This window comes from Ochlerotatus camptorhynchus, unplaced genomic scaffold (genome assembly GCF_037179485.1).
Source record: "Ochlerotatus camptorhynchus isolate MF236.1 unplaced genomic scaffold, CSIRO-AGI_Acam_v1.1 ptg000494l, whole genome shotgun sequence".
NCBI classification, from domain to species: Eukaryota; Metazoa; Arthropoda; class Insecta; order Diptera; family Culicidae; genus Ochlerotatus; species Ochlerotatus camptorhynchus.
In genome coordinates, this window is record NW_027040979.1 from 1,736,927 (window position 1) to 1,757,356 (window position 20,430).

At 41.1% G+C, this 20,430-nt stretch overlaps 1 protein-coding gene across 1 annotated transcript in view; it reads right to left on the bottom strand.

Annotated features, from left to right (window-relative positions):
* Positions 1–611: 611 nt before the first annotated feature.
* Positions 612–20,430, bottom strand: part of VGlut (Vesicular glutamate transporter) — a 37,602-nt gene continuing 17,783 nt past the window's right edge. Inside the window, exons 3-7 of the mRNA XM_065235556.1 lie at positions 17,426–17,659; positions 16,901–17,365; positions 16,650–16,835; positions 16,402–16,587; positions 612–2,578 (exon numbers count right to left, since the gene is read on the bottom strand). Of these exons, the coding sequence (XP_065091628.1) occupies positions 2,180–2,578; positions 16,402–16,587; positions 16,650–16,835; positions 16,901–17,365; positions 17,426–17,659 (1,470 nt within the window). The 3' untranslated portion in view covers positions 612–2,179. The remainder of the gene's footprint in view (positions 2,579–16,401; positions 16,588–16,649; positions 16,836–16,900; positions 17,366–17,425; positions 17,660–20,430) is intronic.

The following is a 20,430-nucleotide window of genomic DNA, read 5'->3' on the forward strand; positions in this document are numbered from 1 at the left end:
TCAACAAGGCATAAAAACTAACAAGGACTAAGATATGTTCCTTTGGTTACTGAAAAATCCTGTTCCCCTAGTTTGAAGTAGTCGGGACTAGGAATCGCTGGTAGATCTTACATCCCGTAACGTACCACGAAAAGGTGATCTACCCACGTTACGGGGCACTTCCACAGTTATTAATTAGGAGTTTTAAATGCCAATTAATGCATACATTTGTGTATTATGTACCCAGGGAAGTCGAGAAATTTCCTTCCGGGAAAAACATCTAGATTGAACCTGGAATCAAATCAACCGCTTCCGGTGGGAAAGAATAAAGAAAATTATATGACATCTCACATCACTCATACATCCCACCATTGCATTCACTTTCTTTTAGGCAACATTATTCTAGAGCTGAGCTTATTTGGGTTCAGTTATGTTTATGCAGAATTAGCCTTGCAATTCGAATTGCTTTAAGGATTCAAAATAACACATGCACTAAAGCAGTGCTGAAAAATATCGACCATTTACGGTGATATTGACAAAACACCTTTCTTCACTTTCTCGTGTCATTGACCGTGTGACAATGTAGTCAGTGACGAACATGTGCAGATTTTGTGTCACATCATCGAAATTAAATCAATTAGGCAGTGTATGCACATATAAGTATACATTATAAATCGTGTGACATTTCATGAAATTTTGCAAATTCTGTATTCAAAAGCCTATCTTTGTAAACAACATTGCTTACAAGATGCTCGTTTGCATGAAATTAAATACAAGCTTTTCAGAATGAATGTTTCACATCACAATTAAAATTCGGAATATTTTGCAGTGTAGCAGCTACGTTCGCAACTGCCTAGATAACAACAATGTGAAGAGAAAGCACAAAATTACAATTCTTGTTACCAAGTGATTCTTTGTCATTGATGAAAAATTAATGAAGATTTCTTCATTTTCACAGAATATATTTTTGGATTATTCATCAAAATTGTGATTTCATCTAAAAATATCAATAAATTGTGCACTTCTTAAACGTATTATGAAGAAAGGAAAAAAAAAACATATTAAAAACAGTTCAACAGTTATTAATTGTAAAAAATTCCGTTACAAATACTGCAGCTTTTAAAATGAATCATCATCTGAACCCCTCAGCTCTTAACCATAAACTAAATTTACCTTGATAAAGAAGGAGGGAAGGATTGGTAGTTTTTTTTATTTAATCCCATTACCTTAATTAAGGCAGTGGAATTAAATGGAAATTACTACTACTTCTCGCTCCCGTTCTACAGGATTTTCCATTATAGACGCTATCATTCACCAACATTCATCAGGATTAAATTTTCAGTACAATTGTGCAGTACAGGCTGTCGGTTCCGGCTGCTTCATACCTACCATTTCCTTCCGTCATTATCGATAGCTATGTTTCTACAGTGTACAAGTGTAAAATTGACTCTTTTAGTTGAAAGAAATTCGCGTATTTTACAAAACCGAAAGCATACTTTCTTGAGTTACAATAGACATTACTTACTCTTCCGGATCTTCACCTTTCGATTTGTGGAAGTAATGGGATGCTATGACGGTTAAAACTAGAACACCGGACTATTGTACACTAACTTAACCCTATCATTGGTAATGATTAATATATATTCTCGCCTAATACAAGCATTACTCGTGCTTTGGATTAACAAATGCTCTGCGCTATAATGCTTAACAAGCTTCGCCATATTCTTATTTCACAGTAATATTTACAATTTTATTTTCAAGTAACCGATTTGAATTGATTGATTTGAATATAGTTCTGGTTTCACTAAAATAATCTTGATCTTACACCATCAGTTGCTCAAGTATTTGTTAGTACTATCTAAATTGTAATTGCTTAAGCAGGGTTAATTTTTCCATTCTTTCCACGATATTAGTCGAGCCATCACCTGAAATAGAGTTATGTTTTGATATTTTACCATGAAATACTGAACAGTTCACTTTTGTTGCTATTTTAATTCGACGCCCATCCCACCTTCGTCGATATTTTTTAACACAGATAATTCGTTCCACAGTGAAACTTGTACGGAAACGGTATTCTACCTAAGATCACAATAAACGAAGCAAAACTTGGATTGCGTTGCGTCGCTCTGATGTGTTCGCAAGATCCTATCGACACTACCTAATTCAAACTGAACGTTACGGTTTTCTTGAATCGAGCAGGTCAATACGAACGCTCGGCCGGATTGCCGTGTAAGTAGGAGTCCTTGGCTTCCGGTTGCACCGGTTCTTCGCTAATCACATTGGGATAGGCAAACGGATTGCCAGCCACGTGCGATACGGCACCGTAGCTTACGGTTTTGGTGCTGTTGATTTGTGCCGAAGGATCCATGGCGGCTGCTGGACCTAGTGCTCCAACTGCTGCTCCTCCGCCGCCAGAGGGATCGTTGAATGTCGTTTCCTTTTCGTACCCCGAGGCTACCGGATCCCAGGCTTTCTGCTCTTCGATCGTCGGTTCTGCCCACGGTTGCAGCTCTCCGGAGGCAAATATTCCGTAGAAGGTGATACCCACCATATGTACCGAGGCTGCTATCATAAACACCGTCGACCAGCAGGATTTGGGCTGGAAGTAAAGAACGGCAATCAATTAAATAAAACTCTCAGATCATCCCCCCATCAAACGGAACCCCATTAGGACAGGGAAGGCATTCTTCACATAACTCATAAATCTGTTACTTGTTGATAGACTGAGACATTCACATGGCTTCATGCCAACTGTGTGGAATTGCGATGCCATCAGTCAGTGCTTTACAGAACGAACGAATGTTTCGACAGTGAGCATTCATAAGGGCGTATACGCGATGATCGATTCTCTTCATCGATTTTCTCTTTTGTTATTAACTCGCTAGATTTAACGTTTATCGGTACGATAGCCAGTACAACCTGTTAAAACTCTGCATTGAACAAATTCTAAAAAATTGTTTCGCTTAGCTGGAGCAATGCAAAGAGAAAAACGATGAAGAGAATCGATCATCGCGTATACGCCCTTATGCATGCTCACTGTCGGTTTCTGATACCAACGATGGTACGGAGGAGGGGAAGAGAATACGAAAGGAAGGATGTTGTGCAACCCTACAAAGAACGTTTTCATTCTGTTCATCTAAAATGATGCTGGTTTCCAAGTGCGTTGCGATGGCCACAAAACACTGAACAATGGAGCATGTGGAAAGAATGTGAAACATGGTAACAATGTGGAATATCCTATCCTTGGCAACCGGGCAACTAGCTTCTTTTCCCCTATTCCGATAGGGTTAGTGAGCCATCATCAATTTAGATTTTATTAATTCTTTACCAAATTTATTTCGATGCAATATTAGAAAATACTGAAATAAATTGGCATCCGGTTCTGGATTCAACCTATCGGATAATATAAATATGTCAGAAGATTTATTTATTCCATTGATTCCAATGTATTATCAGTTAAAATCTATGACGATATGGAATGATTTCTATCGTAGTTTCACATACTTAGTACATAACATTCCTTTGCTTTGAACGTGGTTAGCTGTAGATAAAGAGTAATAAAGTATTTGCAACCATTCCATAGCAAAACGACACAGTGTTTTTCAGAATTTCGTAAAAATCTGTTCCTTATCGCAAAATTTTAGAGGCTTTTTTTTTTAAATGAAATGAATGAAAGGTAATTACGGAAGGTATACTGTAGGATTGGGCGATCTTGGATCGATCTTTGGAAGAGCAATCTTTTTCAACCCGATTACCGATTTTTCGGATCGATTCTTTGTCCACGAAAAGATCGAAAAATCGATTTTTTCATTCGATCTTTTCGATCGTCAATAAAAAATATGTGTTCAATTTTTTAAGAGCATTTACATCGAAAAAAAAAACGATTTACTCCAACCCCAGACTTCGTGGTAAATTTAACAAACGTAACGTCAACATCAGCATCGCTCCCTATGTTATTAGCTGGATTACAATGACGTCACTATTTACATTCCCAATATTTACGAATACAGCAACTTCAATCATTAATGAATCATTCTGTATCTCCGTGGCAATCGAACTGAATTGACACACACATTGCCAGTGAGCAAGTGTGACATTCATTTCTTCTTTGTTTTCGTTTGCTAGTTGATTTGCGGGCATTTTATTCAAAGAAAAATTTCTGGCCGGTGATTTAATTGAATATTATAAAGGAAAGAATTCCTTGGGGTACCAACGTAAATGATGATGATGGTCCCACCTCTTACCCCTACAAAGGTTTGAGCTGGACGATTTATCTTTAAGATAATTGAATATGACATTTTAACCAGGTTGGCAAACAAAATCGAACTGGTTTCAGTTACAGATATAAATTCCCTCTAAAGTTTACAGTTGCTTCACAGCGATATAAAAGTGGAAAAGCTCAGGCGTCCACCTCTTAGTTCGCCTTTTTGTCCACCTAAAATATTCATAAGTATTACAAGCAATCAAGAGTTAATGAACAATCAACAAAGCATCCTATTACACTAGTAACCCTGCAATCTGATGCTATCATAATTTTCAGCAATGTCAGGAATGCTCACGAACCCCTAACATTTGCCAGAAAACTTACTATTAACTCAAGGTATCTTTCAAATAAGCTTCAAAATTGCATTTTTTTTTTATCAAATGTTAAATTCAGTCCTCTATATCCGTAATACGCGCGCGAGGCTCAAACCTTTGTAGACTACTTTTTTTTAAATTAATCTACTATAAAATAAAATATTAAAAATCCATCATCACCCTCGTGGCGAACAGAAATAGTTTTTGCAGTGCTATAATAATTATTAAAAAGTCAAGCGTATCACAAAAAATCAAAAGATCGATCTACCAAAGATCGATTCTTTGGTACCGATTTAATCAGTGGATCGATTCTAAAGCCAAATATAAGATCGATTCATCAAGATCGATCTTTCTCTGAAGATCGCCCAATCCTAGTACACTGATCATGAGTATGTAAATAGTTCACTTTTTATGGAATTTGTAAATATTAATTACCCAAGTAACCACCATGCCCGTTAATAGCACTCTTATCGCCCTTTTTGCAATATAAGGTTGTTATAAGGCTTTACAACTCTATATCAGCCGTATATCAGCATTATATTTCAAAAAGGGCGATTAGCGAGCTTGTTGGTTACTTGTGTAATATTAATTTAGATTGAACACAATTGAATTCTAACCGACACAACAATCATACGTGATCACTGTAGGAAACCTCTTCTATCGATCCGTAGGAAAATCAACAACCAACTCTTATATCTAAAATTAGTTGCCAATAAATAGCAGGAGCATTCGGTAGCTAGCCTGTTTTCGTCCATCGTTGACGAAAGTAATGAAGTGTGGCACAGTGCAAGGCAATCTAATTTCATCGTACAGATCCGAAACGATCCACAGTTTGTGAACAAACCGAGATGTTCCGTCGGTCGTAGTGCGTGAGTGATTTTATGGACTGTTCCGTAAACTTGTGATACCCAATCCCACGGTGAAGTGCGTGTCAATTGAATTGAATACACGGGGTGGCATTCTAGCGGATCCGCGATTCGTACACGCAAACCAAAAAATTATTACAATGAATGTTAGTTAGAAGTTGATCTTGCTGGCAATGTAATGGTTTTTTGTCTTTTTTTTTATTTTGTGTTCTATCTACGCTTTTGACTATACCAGTAATATTTTTATTTATAACATAGTAGAACGACGCACACACTTGACTCGAATCTCTCAAGTAGAAAAATCATACGAAGTTGAGTATGAGAGGAGCGCTTCGTAAGCGAGAAAGTACAGGAATCGAAACGTTTGTGGTTTGAGTCTATTCGGCAACCTTTTTCCAATTTTTTTCGACATAATTAATTTCACTCACTAATACACTCCTCATTTTTCGGTCTCCAATTTTCTTGCATTGGACTGCAGCTAGGTATATCGCATCCTCGGTTCATGCGGTCTCCACTAACATCCCCAGATGATGAATCCCACTTACAGTCAGAAATCCTTATTGCCGGATTCCTTTTTAACGGTATCCCTTATGGCCGGGTCCTTTTTGCCGGGCTATCCGCGAATAAGGAAACAGACAGCTTATGGGATTTTCACTAATAGAGGCTGTGGTGGATGATCTCATTTGTTTAAATATATAGAGCTATACAGTTTTTCTCGAACCGATTGTTACCATTTTGGGTTACAAAATGGCATCTGGCATCGATTTACAGCCTCTACACGTCGTCGCCTTTCCGGAAATACCCATATTATAGGGTATTTGACAGTTTTTCTTGAACCGATGGCCGCTATCTTGGATTCCAAAATTGCGTCTGACATCGATTTCCAGCTTCTACACGTCACCCCTTTTCCGAAAATACCCATATTGTAGCGTATTTGACAGTTTTTCTTGAATCGATGACCGCCATATTGGATTTCAAAATGGCGTCCAAAATCGATTTACAGCCTCTCTACACGTCATCCCTATTTCGTTTCGTGTCCTCACATTGCACAGCAACATCTTATATGGACAAGCTTTCCAGAAATAACATATTAAGGAAGTTCATGTACACAATAGCGCTGCGTAGTGAGAGAGTTCATAAATAATATGACCATCATCCGAAAGGACTTGGTCACCTGAACAACTTGCTGAAGACAGCAACGTTCTATATGGCCAGGCTCTCGAGATACAGTTTATGTAGGAAGTTCGCATGCACACTAGCGCTGCGTAGTGAGAGAGTTCTGAACTAATATGGCCACCATCCGAAAAGATTTGGTCACTTGAACAACTTTGCTGAAGACAGTAACTTTCTATATGGCCAGGATCACGAAATATTCTATGTTGGACCTATGATCAAAATATTATAGTGCCCGTCATAAGCAACATAAAAGTGAAGCACCTCTAGCGGCGTAGTTCCCAATTAAACCTGAATCCAATGACACTGGCTTGTTGGTCTATCCCAGTATAACAACTTTGGTTTTGAAAATCGCTTATGCAGGGTGAAGGGCTTTCTGCTGTCTAAACGGGAACGAAATCATCCTCTTCTAAGCTCTACGATGTAACCTTCCTTCGCTTCGGTCCACAACTCAATTATCTTCCATTATCGTCTGCCAAAAATCGACCTTCCGAAGTTTAGTGGGGAAGAATCACGCTGGATATCGTTCCGAGATAATTTCCTCTCCATAATCCACAGCAACGATGAAATTCCGACTGTAAACAAGCTTCAATACCTGATGCAGTCGTTAGAAGGAGATGCCAAAAAGCCGTTTGAGAGTATTGATATTCAAGTGGACAACTATGCGTGATTGCCTTAATGAAAAGCTATTACGATATACGATTCCTCAATGACTCCTTGGAGGATTGGACCGTTGATGAAGTGTGATTCGGCACAGGAGCTGAATACTCTAGTCGACGACTTTCAGCGGCACGTCAAGGCTTTGGGCAAACTCTGTGAGCCTATAAAGCACTGGGACACTCCACTCACCTTCATCCTCTGTAACAAGCTCGATGCATCCACGCTGCGTTCCTGGGAGCATGCAACTCGTCAGTTTCCAGTGATCTACAGCATCGTTCCCAAGGGGCTACCATAAAGGTGGCCGGCGCAATTCCGAAGAAATCAGCTTCCGTCAAGTCCATTGGCTGCAACGCATGAATCCAATTCAAACGCTTTACAATGCCATGCCTGCTCACAGAAGCACCAACTCTATCAATGTCCAACGTTCGCCAACCTTAGCGATGCTTTTGTTGGAACTGCTTTCGCCCAAATCATCAAGCAAAGATCTGCAAATCTAAGTTCTCGTGCAGCACGTGTCAGGTTAGGCACTACACGGTGCTGCATGACCAAGCTGCTCCTCCAAAGATCACACCGAATCCTGCAACCAAACCGACTTCTGCCAACTCGTCGAATTCTGAGGAACTTGGGAACCACTGCATCGTCAAATCCACCTGAAGTGAACCTCTTTGTTCAATCACGCTATAGTACGGTCCTAGTGGAAATGGTTGTTCTGACCATCGTCGACAATAACGGAAAAGAAATTCGTATTAGAGCCCTACTCGATTCAGCAGCGATGAAGAAACTGGCAAACGCACTGGCCACCCGTCAAGCTTCCTTGGAAATTTCCGTTGCTGGAATTGGAGAATCCAATTGCCACGATCAAGTCACGAACAAGCTCCTATTCTACCACACTCGAATTTCTAATAATGAAGAAGCCAACCGCTAATCTACCAACAATCTCTATCAATACTGCTACATGGAACATGCCAAATGTTCTGCTAGCCGATCCGCATTTCAACATTCCGGGCATGATCGACATCATTATCGGTGGAGACTGCTATCATGAAATCCACACCGGTCCGTTTGTCAATCTGCTTCTGGGAAAACATCTATCGTACCACCAGTCTGGACCTATCAACCGTCGACCGATCTCTCGATTCAGCAATTCAACGTTTATGGGAGCTACAAACCGTCGATCATGGCCCGACGTATTCCACTGAGGAAACCCGAGCAGGAACCGATTACTAACCGATAACATATGAATATCTTAATGTGGTATGATACCTTATTTTGGTATGCTTGTGGTATAAAACTTTGTTTTGAAATTATTTAGTAATCGAAATATTTTGTAAAATATCAAATGAATACCAGAGTAACAAAATGTGATCTTTTAGTTTTTAGACAATAACACCTAAAAGAGTTATTGAATTGGTATTAGAAGACCTTCAAAATAACAAACTATGGTATTCTGGCATCAAAAAAAGCGTCTGTTATTCGTCAGTTATTATAATAACTACATTAATTACTAGTTCGTTATTCGTAGAACATTTTTGAGGTATTGTTTTTGGTATTTTACCTCTTATGTCAGCCTCGTCAATACCATGTTTAGGTTGCCAGTTATGCTATTTTCATACCTGAATTTGGTATCCATAATGTATTTTCTCCTGCTCGGGAAGGAATGCGAAGATATTCATGCCACTAATACCACCCGAACTCACTCAGGAAGGTACGTCGTTCGCCTTCTTCGGTCCGAAGATCCGCAATTTAAAGCAATTGCCACCCGCTGATTCTACAGCCTCGAACGACGCTTCACAAGAGATCCCGCCTTAAATCAAACGTACCACGCGTTCATCGAAGAATACCTCCACCTTGGTCACATGCATAAACTCAATGTAGTTGACGGCGAAATTCTGCACTGCTACTTGCCACACCAACCGGTATTTAAGGAGAGCAGCTCCACCACTAAAGCACGTGTGGTGTCCGACGTGTCCTGCAAGACCTCCTCAGGAATATTGCTTAACGGCACACGTCTCGTTGGTCCAGCCGTGAAACAAAATCTCGTCACTATCACCATTCGATTCCGCTTCCACGTGATTGCCTTCATCCCTGATGTGGACACTTCCTACGAATCGTGTTTTGCAGAAATCCGACTGATCCTCTCGACACGTACGAACTGCTTACGTACGGCACCGCTTCTGCTCCGTTTCTGACAACATGGACACTTCAACAATTAGCGAAGGACGAAGGCGACAAGTATCCAGAAGCTGTTGAAGCCGTAGTTGAAGATTTTTACGTGGATGATCTTCTCTCGGGTGCGGACAATCTCGAATCCGCAATCGAAAAACGGCGCCAAATTATTAGAAAATGGATGTCAAACGTACCGGAAACTTTGTAAGACGTCTCACCTGAGGATCTAGCAATTCGACCTTTTCGCAATCTGCAAGGCGGTCAAGCGGTGTCAACGTTGGGATTAATCTGGGACACAAAAACAGACATGCTTTGTTTCAGATGCCAATCGCAACACCGATTCTTACCAAGCGCAAGGTGATATCCTATATTGCTCTTCAATCCTCTGTGACTTGTTGGTTCTGTTATCGTGACCACAAAAATATTTATGCAGCAACTGTGGAAGCTGACGATGATCATCCATACTACTGCGATAGACCTCTTCCATCGAAGATGCAGGACGAATGGAAACATATCATGCAACGCTTGACGTGCTATCTGAGCAACGAATTTCCCACTTCGTTTCTTTCGCCGCTGCTCCTCGGATGCAATTACATTTGATTTCTGACGCGTCAGAGCCAGCCTACGGGACATGCTGTTACGTCTGATTCGAGAGCGACATCGTACAACTTCTAACGTCTAATCAAAGGTGGACCCACTCGCTACCAAACACTCCATCGTTCGACTTGAACTCTGCGCCACAGTTCTGTCGAGCAGACTCTTCCAAAAAGTAGAACACTCGATAAAATTCACCGCTGAAGTCTTCTTCTGGTCAGACTCCACTACTGTGGAAAACTTTCGTCGCGAACCGAATATCAACGATTCAATTGAAGACAGAGACACGTTGCCGGTATTGAAAATCCAGCTGATGAACTATCTCGTGGCTTGACACCTACCGAACTTCAAAACCAGTCACGATGGTGGAACGGACCGCCATGGTTGTCACAGCCTTCGAACCACTGGCCACTGTTCCGGAAGAAAAATCTTCATCAACCGTTGAAGAAGCACGGAAGATCACCCTAGTATCACTAGCTCTCGATGAAAACCAGTTTGTCGATCAGTTGTTCTCCCGCTATTCTTCGTACACCAAACTGCGCCGAGTAGCTGCCTACTGCATCACGTACATTCATTCAATTCATGCTGTAGTGTGGAAGTTCGCTAAATAATCATCACTATGTCTAACAACAGCTGATCTAACAGCCTCCGATCGTACCTATTAGCTCAACAACAGCTATATTCGGAAGAATTTGCAGATCTCAGCAGCTCAGCAATTGTGAAGACTCCTCCGATGCGGATAGCGGATTTATTCGTGTCGGTGTTCGACTTGCCAACGCTGATGTTCAAGAAGCAAGCAAACATCCTATTATTCTGTCGGCCAGGCACCGGTTGGCCCGTTTGCTTTCTGAACACTACCATAAGACTCTCCTCCATGCTGAACCCCAGCTGACTGGGTTATTGAAGCAAGAGATCTTTTTAGCTACACCTATCACCGATGCTTCAAATGTTTCCGCGCCAAGCCGTCGTGTTGTACCAGCTCGTCCATTCTCCATTAGTGGGGTAGATTAATGTGGTCCAATATTTCTCAAGTTCCCAGTGCGTAGCACTGATCAAAGCATATCTTGCGATCTTCGTGTGTTTCACCACAAGAGCCGTTCATATCAAACTAGTATCAGTCCTCTAAACGCCAGCATTTCTTACCGCTCTCCGTCGCTTTGTCGCTCGTCGTGGTCGCATCCAGGAACTTCATTCTGACAATGAAACGGCCTATAAGGGAGCAGTGAATTCACTCGTCCGCATCTATGACATGCTGGAACCCAATGACACTGATCCAGACACCATATTCCACTGGTGTGTGGATCAAGAAATCCAGTGGAAGTTTATTCTATCAAGTGCTCCACATTTCGGAGGACTGTGGGAGGCGGCCGTGAAATCGTGTACGCATCATCTTCTGCAAAAAATCGGTCAGACGTCACTATGCCCTGAGCACATCCCAAGTAACATTGCTAGTTTTATCGTGGTTTTAAAGTCTAAATCATGGTCTACAGAACAATCGTAAAACCATAATTGTTACTTGGGATGACAACTTTGTTTGCACAAATCGAAATGTGGTTAATTTCTCGTCTTTTGACTCCGATTCCGATCGATTCTGCCGACTTCGAAGTTCTAACATCAGGCCATTTCCTTGTTGGCTCGAATCTCCAAGCTGTTCCGGAGTCGAAAAATTGTCTAGACCACTGGCAACGCACTCAATAGCTGCATCAGCGCTACTGGAACCGATGGTATCCGGAATATCTCGCCCAATTGCAATCGTGAGCCAAGAAGAGTTGCAGTTCTCCGGTTAAAATGCAAGTAGGATAGATCGTGATTGTGAAGGAGGAAAATCTCCCACCAGCGCAATGGCCTTTGGGTCGTATAACAAAGCTCCATCAAGGAAAAGACGGAATCGTCCGTGTAGTCAGCATGAAAACTGCTGGAAAATCGGACCGGACAATCCCATTTTCTTCGGTTCAATTATTGGGCACTCTCAAGAGTCTCGGCCCGTCTGCTGCTGGACGGGGGTTGAACTGGTGTCTGCGACAGGTTGGAAGGCCGCAGAATATCAGTGTCCCTAGAAAATAGTGTAATTTCATTTTTTTTTGGTAGTCCTTCGAAAATGTCGAACAGCAGAATTACAACCAGCAAGTGTAACCCAAGAACCAAAAGCGGTGCGATGCTTGTTTTCATTGCTATGAAGACGACTGAATTAAGTGGCTTAGAAGCAGAGGGGTGATAGTCAATTATCTTCATCGATTACGTCTTTTTAAGACCATGGCTTCACATAGTTATTGCGCACTATTTCTGCTATGCTCTTCTATCATCCAGAACAACAAACGTAGTAATGGATGTGTTTGCCGTCGAGCAGTCTTCAAGGTGCAGCATAGCACTGATGTGCAAGCAGGCTTTTGCACTTATCTGTCTATGTTCACGCATGCACTCAGGAAAATGATCTTGCACCCCAGCATGAATGCAATGTTTACGTTCGAACATCGCTTGCTTCAGCTTTTGAAATACAACGTTCGAACTTAAGCGCAGCAACTCGCCGTTAGTTTTTGGACTCAGCTTTGCTTTCCGTTGTTATTGGGTGACTGGAAAACGCGATACATTTTCAGCGTAGTGGAAAACTAATTTTCATCCGAATATCTATTATTGGAAGGAAGTTATTGCCCCGGAAGCGGTTGTTATTGTGAAGCTATCATGTGCTATCCGTAAGTAAATTTGCTGCCGTAAGTAAATTTCAACAAATCCTATAAATAATTCTCCGACTGGTTATTTGATGTTGTGTTTCACAATGATGTGAATTTGATTATTTGGTTCAAAAAATAATTTAATTAATAATTTTCTACTTAACCTTGAAAAAAGTGGACGAACTTTGCCGTTTAGTACAAAGGACGTTTTAAATATGTCGTGCACAATATTTTCAAATTGCTAACCGCCTTCTTAACCCAGCAGGCCTGGGTTCAATCCCAGTCGGCGCCGCCGGGATGTTCTGAGGCATAACATCTCTGATCACGCCTTCCTTCGGATGGGAAGTAAAGCCGTTGGTCCCCGGTTCATAAGTTGATGGGTCGATAGGTAGGGTCTAGGTGTGGGAGCTGCCTTCCAAGCACGTCGGTAGCATTGGTGCTCAGCACGGAAAACAAGATCGACGAAAAAAAAAACCAACCAAAGGAGAAAAAAATAATAACCGCCCTCTTAGGTCACGCATCTTTCCATACTTATCATGTAAGGCACCTCCCCACTTTTTGTTCCCTCTGCATATCGTTTAACTCCATAACTATTGAGAAATGATGAAGCATTCGGTTTTGATACGGTCATTCTTGTTTTCATATCAAGGAGCCGATTTTAATTGAAATGTTCCTTCGAAGAGTTACAGCACCCTCTAAAGGCACGCCCGTTTGTCAGACAACATCGGATTCCTTATATCATTGACAAACATACAAAGCAGTACCACACACTAAAAAAATCTGAATTTTACTGGTGATGTAAACATCCATGCATGCAAACATTCGTGCATGTAAACTTCCTTTTCACGTAAACTAGCAGCTTGCAAGAAATTTTGCAAACAAAGGTGGAAAGTTGCATACAATATATGGAATATTGCATGACATGTCTTATAAATTTACACGATTTATAATGTAAATTTGTATGATTTATTACGCTCCATTTATGTGCATCATAGTAACGGAAATTTACACTACTTTTTTTTAGCTGTGCATTGTATGTACTTCTTTAATCGAGTAGCTCAAAAGGTACAATTTAAGATACTAGCTTAAAGAAGTACAACGGTAGTACAACAGTCTGTACAAGTTATTAGTAACAAAATCAAGAAATGACACCGATATTGACATCAGTACCCTAGTTTCAACCACTTCACCAACTTCACTGATGTGCATTACATAAGCATTCTCTCATACACACACTTCAACAACGTTTATGTCCGCACATCGTTTGCTTCAACGTTTAAAAAACATCGTTCTTATTCAAGGCGTTGGCGTTGGAAAGAATGAATGATATTAACAAGAATTATAAAATGGAACAATTCACACGCTCGAACCATGAACTTTGAAGTCAATCAGACTAGCTTGTTCACCTCTCGTCTGTTATTACTCTCAAAGATGTGTAGGCTACAGGTGTATAAGAAGCGTTCATAGATTTCGTCTGCCCTTCCTGTTGCAACATAGCAAGCCTCAATGTTCACACTTGCGTGCAGGTACGAAGTATCACATTCGATGTGCAGAGTACACTTGAGTTCGAAAGGTAACACGCGCGTTCAATGAACGTGCACTGAAGAAATTGAAACTCTAGCTCAAGGCCATCTATGTTTCGTGAAGACTGCCGTCGAGTTATTACCGAAACAGAAAGTCGATGAAGAGAATCGATCAGAATAACTTGCATCCCTAACGGCGCCGGTGGTGTAGTGGTAAGCGTGATTACCTCTCACCCCAGCAGGCCTGGGTACAATCCCAGTCGGCGCCGCCGGGATGTTCTGAGGCATAACATCTCTGATCACGCCTTCCTTCGGATGGGAAGTAAAGCCGTTGGTCCCCGGTTCATGAGTTGATGGGTCGATAGGTAGGGTCCAGGTGTGAAAGCTGCCTTCCTGGCACGTCGGTAGCATTGGTGCTCAGCACGGAAAACAAGATCGACGGAAAAAACAAACCAAAAGAAAAAAAAAAAAAAAAACTTGCATCCCTGCTTCCAAGTTTGGTTACAAGCTTGCAACTGTGGAGAGCATGTTGTGTATTCGTTGGGGGCGTGTGGTTCTGAATATGGAGATGAGTTTGCAAAATGCTACGCAATTGCATCCTCCCTATCAGTGCCGCAAAAATTCGACAATACACGGCGATACTCAAAATTTTGCTTTAGTCACTCATTTGAGCTAACAGTCATCCTCAAGGCAAACCATGTCAATTTTTAGTGTCTCTGCTGTCAGTGACGAACATAAGCAGATTTATTTACTAATTAAATTTGAAATGAAATTAAATGACTTGAGCAAAACAATTACTTGGAGCCGTTAATATGAACAAGCACTTATGTCCTGAGCTGCTGGGCTAACAATAATGAGACTCAGAATGCACGAAATTACTCTTTTTGTTACCTGGTGAATCTTTGTAATTAATCAAAACATGAGAGTCTATCAGTGACTATGTGAATACAAACTTTGTCAATATCGCGCGAAATTCTACCAATGACAATCACGAATCTCAGCACTGCCTTCTATTTGCACACGCACACGCGAAGATTGGAGGCGAATGACACTTTGACTTGTTTGGTCTATTAACGACTCTCTGATGACAGTGTTGGGGAAGCATCATATGCATGTACGTAATTGGTGGATTTGATAGTTTTTTCGACGATTTTGTACAATGCTTGACATTTACCACTTTTCAATCGTTTCTTGTTGAATATCAACAGTCGAAAGCTATCAATATGTAGAAATATTTCTGATCGATTGATGATAAAATTATTGAAATTGAGCAGCTGAGTTATTAACGTTCAACCTCTTTCATAATTTCGTTACACGTTTCATTTTATGTTCTTACAAAGTGTACCTCCATATAGAAATCAAAGACGTATTCCTACGTCAAAACCTGTTACAAATCTATTATATACTTATCCTGGATTTCGTCAGCATCTAATACATAATGACTTGGCCAATTTTCCCGTCGGCTTGATTTAACATGCTTTGCAGATCTCAAGTTGTCTTTAATCTCACTGGATGCGAGTCGGTCATCGTAAATTGAGTTGCAACTTCAGATTTCTCGAATGGAGTCAAACAACTGCCACACCCAACTAAAGCAAACCCTGTTTACATGTGAAAATATTTCACTGTTGTTTGAGAAAGCAAAATATATGCACATCTAACTCTCACAAAAGTACCAAATCGCTGAAAGGCTCAGCAGCGTAGGGTTTCCATTCCGTTCAACCCCGGAACCACCGCCGGCTGTTTTGCGTTATTGTCGCACCGATTCTATGAAGTGGGAAGACCTGGCAGTTGATGGGTGGAGGGTTGGCGCTGCTTCCGACGATCGCTTTTATTGCAAAGTCTGTGATTTTCCATTTATGAGGCGTTTAGATCGGGAAAGGGGAGAGACTGGGAGCGGTAGACGTCGCTACTGTTCGCATTTTCAAGCTCTCGTGATTTATTGTTGAAAATCATCAAGCGTAAAACATCATAACAAATTTAATTTATCTGAAATGGGATGCATCGGGACGGGGAAATAAAGAGCTTGACGGTAGAAAACGGGAGCACAAAAGACGGAGTTTTGTCCGATTCTTCTTAGTAGGGTGGATAGAATAAGGGGAGTTGCGTTTCCAAGCAATGTAATTTGACGTTTATGAGTTTCATCTGACTTGAGTGGAATTGAGTTAATTTCGCATCAAGGTAGACTTCACTTACCTGTCCCCTCGTTAAATGATCGATCGCTATAGGACATATAAGACCGGCGATGGTGCCGATGCCGTTGGATATTCCCATCAGTATACTGGCGTAGCGAGGTGCAATATCCAGATGGTTCACGTTGTAGCCGGAGATGGCGAACCCACTGAAGGCTACACCTAACGTTAGTGCCGTCACGGCTGCCATCTGCGAAAAATTGACCCTCATTATTTGGAATGATTTTTGTCTATGCGGATCAAGCAACTCACCGGACTAGTCGAATGTGCCACTACCAGGAAGAAGAATCCTTCCAACCCAAAGCCTCCACAGTTGAACAATTTCCTCACGTTGGTTGTCGTCATAATTCCCGATTTCCGCAGGTAATCGGCAAGCATTCCTCCAAACGGTACAATAATTGTCATCAGTAGATGTGGCAGTGCTCCTAAAATACCAGTCTGAAATTTGCAAATCATCATTGAGACCTAACTCAAGGGACGATGACCACGGTTTGAGTTCTTACCTCTTCAATTTTGAATTGAAACGAATGCTTAAGATATGCACTTTGGTACAGTACCAGTAGGTAAAAGTTCCACGAGCGGCAAAAGTTGGCCACAATGATGGCGTAGACCGGCATCGATGTGGCCATCGCTCGCCAGGGAGTGGTGGAAATCTTCGGCATCGGCAGTGACACCGATTCTCCTAGCGATTTTTCGATGTATTTCAGTTCCTTTATGGAGATGTTTGGATGTTGCCGCGGTTTCTCGAACGACAACCACAGCCAAAAGCAGTACCACGACAAACCGCACAGCCCGTAGAAGAAGAACGGAGCATGCCAACTGATCCACCCAGCCAGGATACCGGACATTGGCATACCTATCACCACACCTGCGTACGAACCGCTGAAGGCCATCGTTGCCAGTCGGGACCGCTCCAGTGGGGGAGCCCAGAAGCGCCAGATACCGTGACAGGCAGGATACGTCACACCCTATGGATATAATCGATGGTTTACAACTCTTTATGTACTACCCCACTCGCATCTACTTACCTCCACCAGACCCTGCAGTACACGGACCATGATTAGGGCAATCGGATCGAGTGCCATTGCACCTGGTACCAGCAGGTTCAGGAAAGACGAGCAGGCGATTGCCGTTCCGAAGATTCGATTCGCAGGGTACATGGATGCTAGGAAACCACCGGGCACCTGTGTGACCAGGTAGCCCCAGAAGAAGGATGAGTCGATTGCACTCTCCATGGCAACGGTCCAGTTGTATTTGACGGTCTGAAAAAGAAGAAAACATTGGAGGTTGGTATTGTTTTCAAATGAGTGGATGCATTCGGAACCATTGCTATGAGAGGCTCTCGCTGTGTTAATCTGCAGGAGATCTTAAAATGTTTGTGTAGCAAATAGAAGAATTAATATTTGATGATTGTTATGAATAGTCTGAATATTTTTTAGGCATTTTCTTCGGGGGCTTGTCAATCAAAACCGTTCACAATTTCCAGCGTTGCTGAAGCTCTAGCAATACCAGAACCTCCCGAGAATCCAAGATGCATTGCGAGATAAAAGCTTCAGAAGCTCGTGGTGCTCGAGTGAAACACCTCAGTATTTGGGAAAAATTCTAACGTTCTCAATGTTCCTGGAGTTCCAAAAAGAATGTCAGAGTGCTAAGTTGCGAGACTTCTTCCACTTGAATATGTGGAATTTTCTCAGATTATCAGAGCTACCAAGAGTTTTAATATTTTATAAATTTAAATTATACAATATTGTATAAAAACCAAAAATTCACGAAGTTTTGATAGTTTTTAGTTTTTCCCAAGTTTTACGGTTATGATGTGATGGAAGTTTTGAGAATTCTCTGCGTAATTGTAATTTGTAAGAGTTCCAAACAGCTTTAAAGATAGCTGCAGCTCCAGACATTCGAAGGGTTGCCGAAGAATTCTGAAGCTCTCAGATTAGTGGAATGTATTGAATTTCAAAAGATTAGCTTGTGGTCAAGAAGTCTCTAATCATCAAATTTTTTTGAAGTTAAAGGGTTTCTGCAGTTTCAGAAGGATATACTTGGATGTTAGGCAAATACTGGTTTCTCAGGGGTATCCAAAGCATAGGGGAGAGCAGGGGCGTAGTGAGGAGGTGGCGAAAGTGGCCCTGGCCAGGGGTGCTCAAATCAGCAATTGACCTTCAGAAATTTACACTGCTGTACTTGCACTGCTCATATTTTAAATCTTTTCAGATATTACGCAGCCAGTATACAGTGATTACTTTCTTTGGAACTGTACAAGAGATGTTCAAATATTCAATTCAGTCTTGTAAGCAGTCACTGTAGTCGACACATTTTCTGTGATAATTGACAGCCTTTGCTTCCGACACTTGCAAAACAAGCTATCAAATTACAGTACTAAACTAAAATGTCATATGAGAGGCTCTGTCATACGACACTGTCACCGAAGACCGTCACTAATGTATGTATTTTAGTTTTTCTCATAATAAGAACTGCTGATGTTGTGCTTGTGTGAATTCTGAAAATAGTAAGCAACGATGTCCTAGTTATAACATTTCTGATCAGAAATGGTTTAATTTACACCAAATTAAGGAATTAGAACGAAATCACACATGTCATATGATAGTTATTTTAAAATTTTCTTCCTGCTCCAATGTTGTTGTTTGTGTTGTGTAAGAGAGACGACGGTAGCGCATGAGAGTACGAATACAAACAGACTGTCGCGCATGACAACGAAGCGAGTGTAGTAAAAAACGTAGACCGTTTCAACCTCTGATTCAAATAGTTCAACTACGCGTTGGAGTATTTTTCATTCCTATTTGGAAGTAACGTTAAAAGAACATTTCGATACAAGATGGCCGTAAAACGACAAGTAGTTTCAGCTCTAAAAAGATAAATCTCTTTCTTCTTACATATGTAATAGATAAACTTCTTACCTATTTAATAGGTAAACGAATCATTGCAATCATGAACAATCACCATAGATATGACAATTATATTTATCAGAGGCTACATGACATCTTTGAGAAGATGAAAAAAATGGAGATGATCGTGCTATCCAGTACGCAAATGAAAAATCTATTGAGCGTCTGCGTAAACAAGAACTCAAATAAAAATAAAAATGATCGAGCCCCCCATATTTGACAACATTTGATAACATTTTATGCGTAGAGCAGTAATCTTTTACGATTACGAACGGACTGACAGTTATTCCCCTGCATCAATTGAAGAAGGTCTTGATATAATTCGGGTTTAAGTATTATTCTGATATTGATATAGGGGAGCATTTTTTTTTTCCTTGATTTGTTTTCCGTCGATCTTGTTTTCCGTGCTGAGCACCAATGCTACCGACGCCAAGGAGGCAGCTCCCACACCTGGACCCTACCTTTCGACCCATCAACTCATGAACCGGGACCAACGTCTTTACTTTCCTTTCGAAGGAAGGCGTGATCAGAGATCTTATGCCTCAGAACATCCCGGCGACGCCGACTGGGATTGAACCCAGGCCTTCTGGGGTGAGAGGTTAACACACTTACCACTACACCACCGGCGCCACTATAGTGGAGGATGTATCATAGATAGAAGTATTTCAAATACAGATGAAAGAACTATTACCTGACCTGAGCTCTTCGACTCCTTTGGACATTTTGTATGCTTGAAAATAGTCTTGCAAAAAGTTATCCTATCATCGAAACGGCTCTAAGATTTTTGTGTTGTCGCTTCTTGTTACAGTGACATCGTTTGAAAGCAGCTGCAGCTATTTCAAAACCATAACAAGTTATATACGTTGCCAAATGAGCCACTACGTTCCGGCGTGAACCGCTTCAGAATTTGATTTGAATGACATTTTGAACCAGTTCTGTAGTTAAAGGCAAAATTTTGAATTTATTTTAAGTGATGGATAATTTGTATAGGCTTTTCAGTCTTCAAGAAAAAAAACTTTGATTAAATTTTAACCAGGGGCTGGGATCATCATAAGGGCTCGATATTAATCAGTTTGTGTGGTTTGTGTGATTGGCCTACTGATGGACAAGCTTGCAAATACTCATTT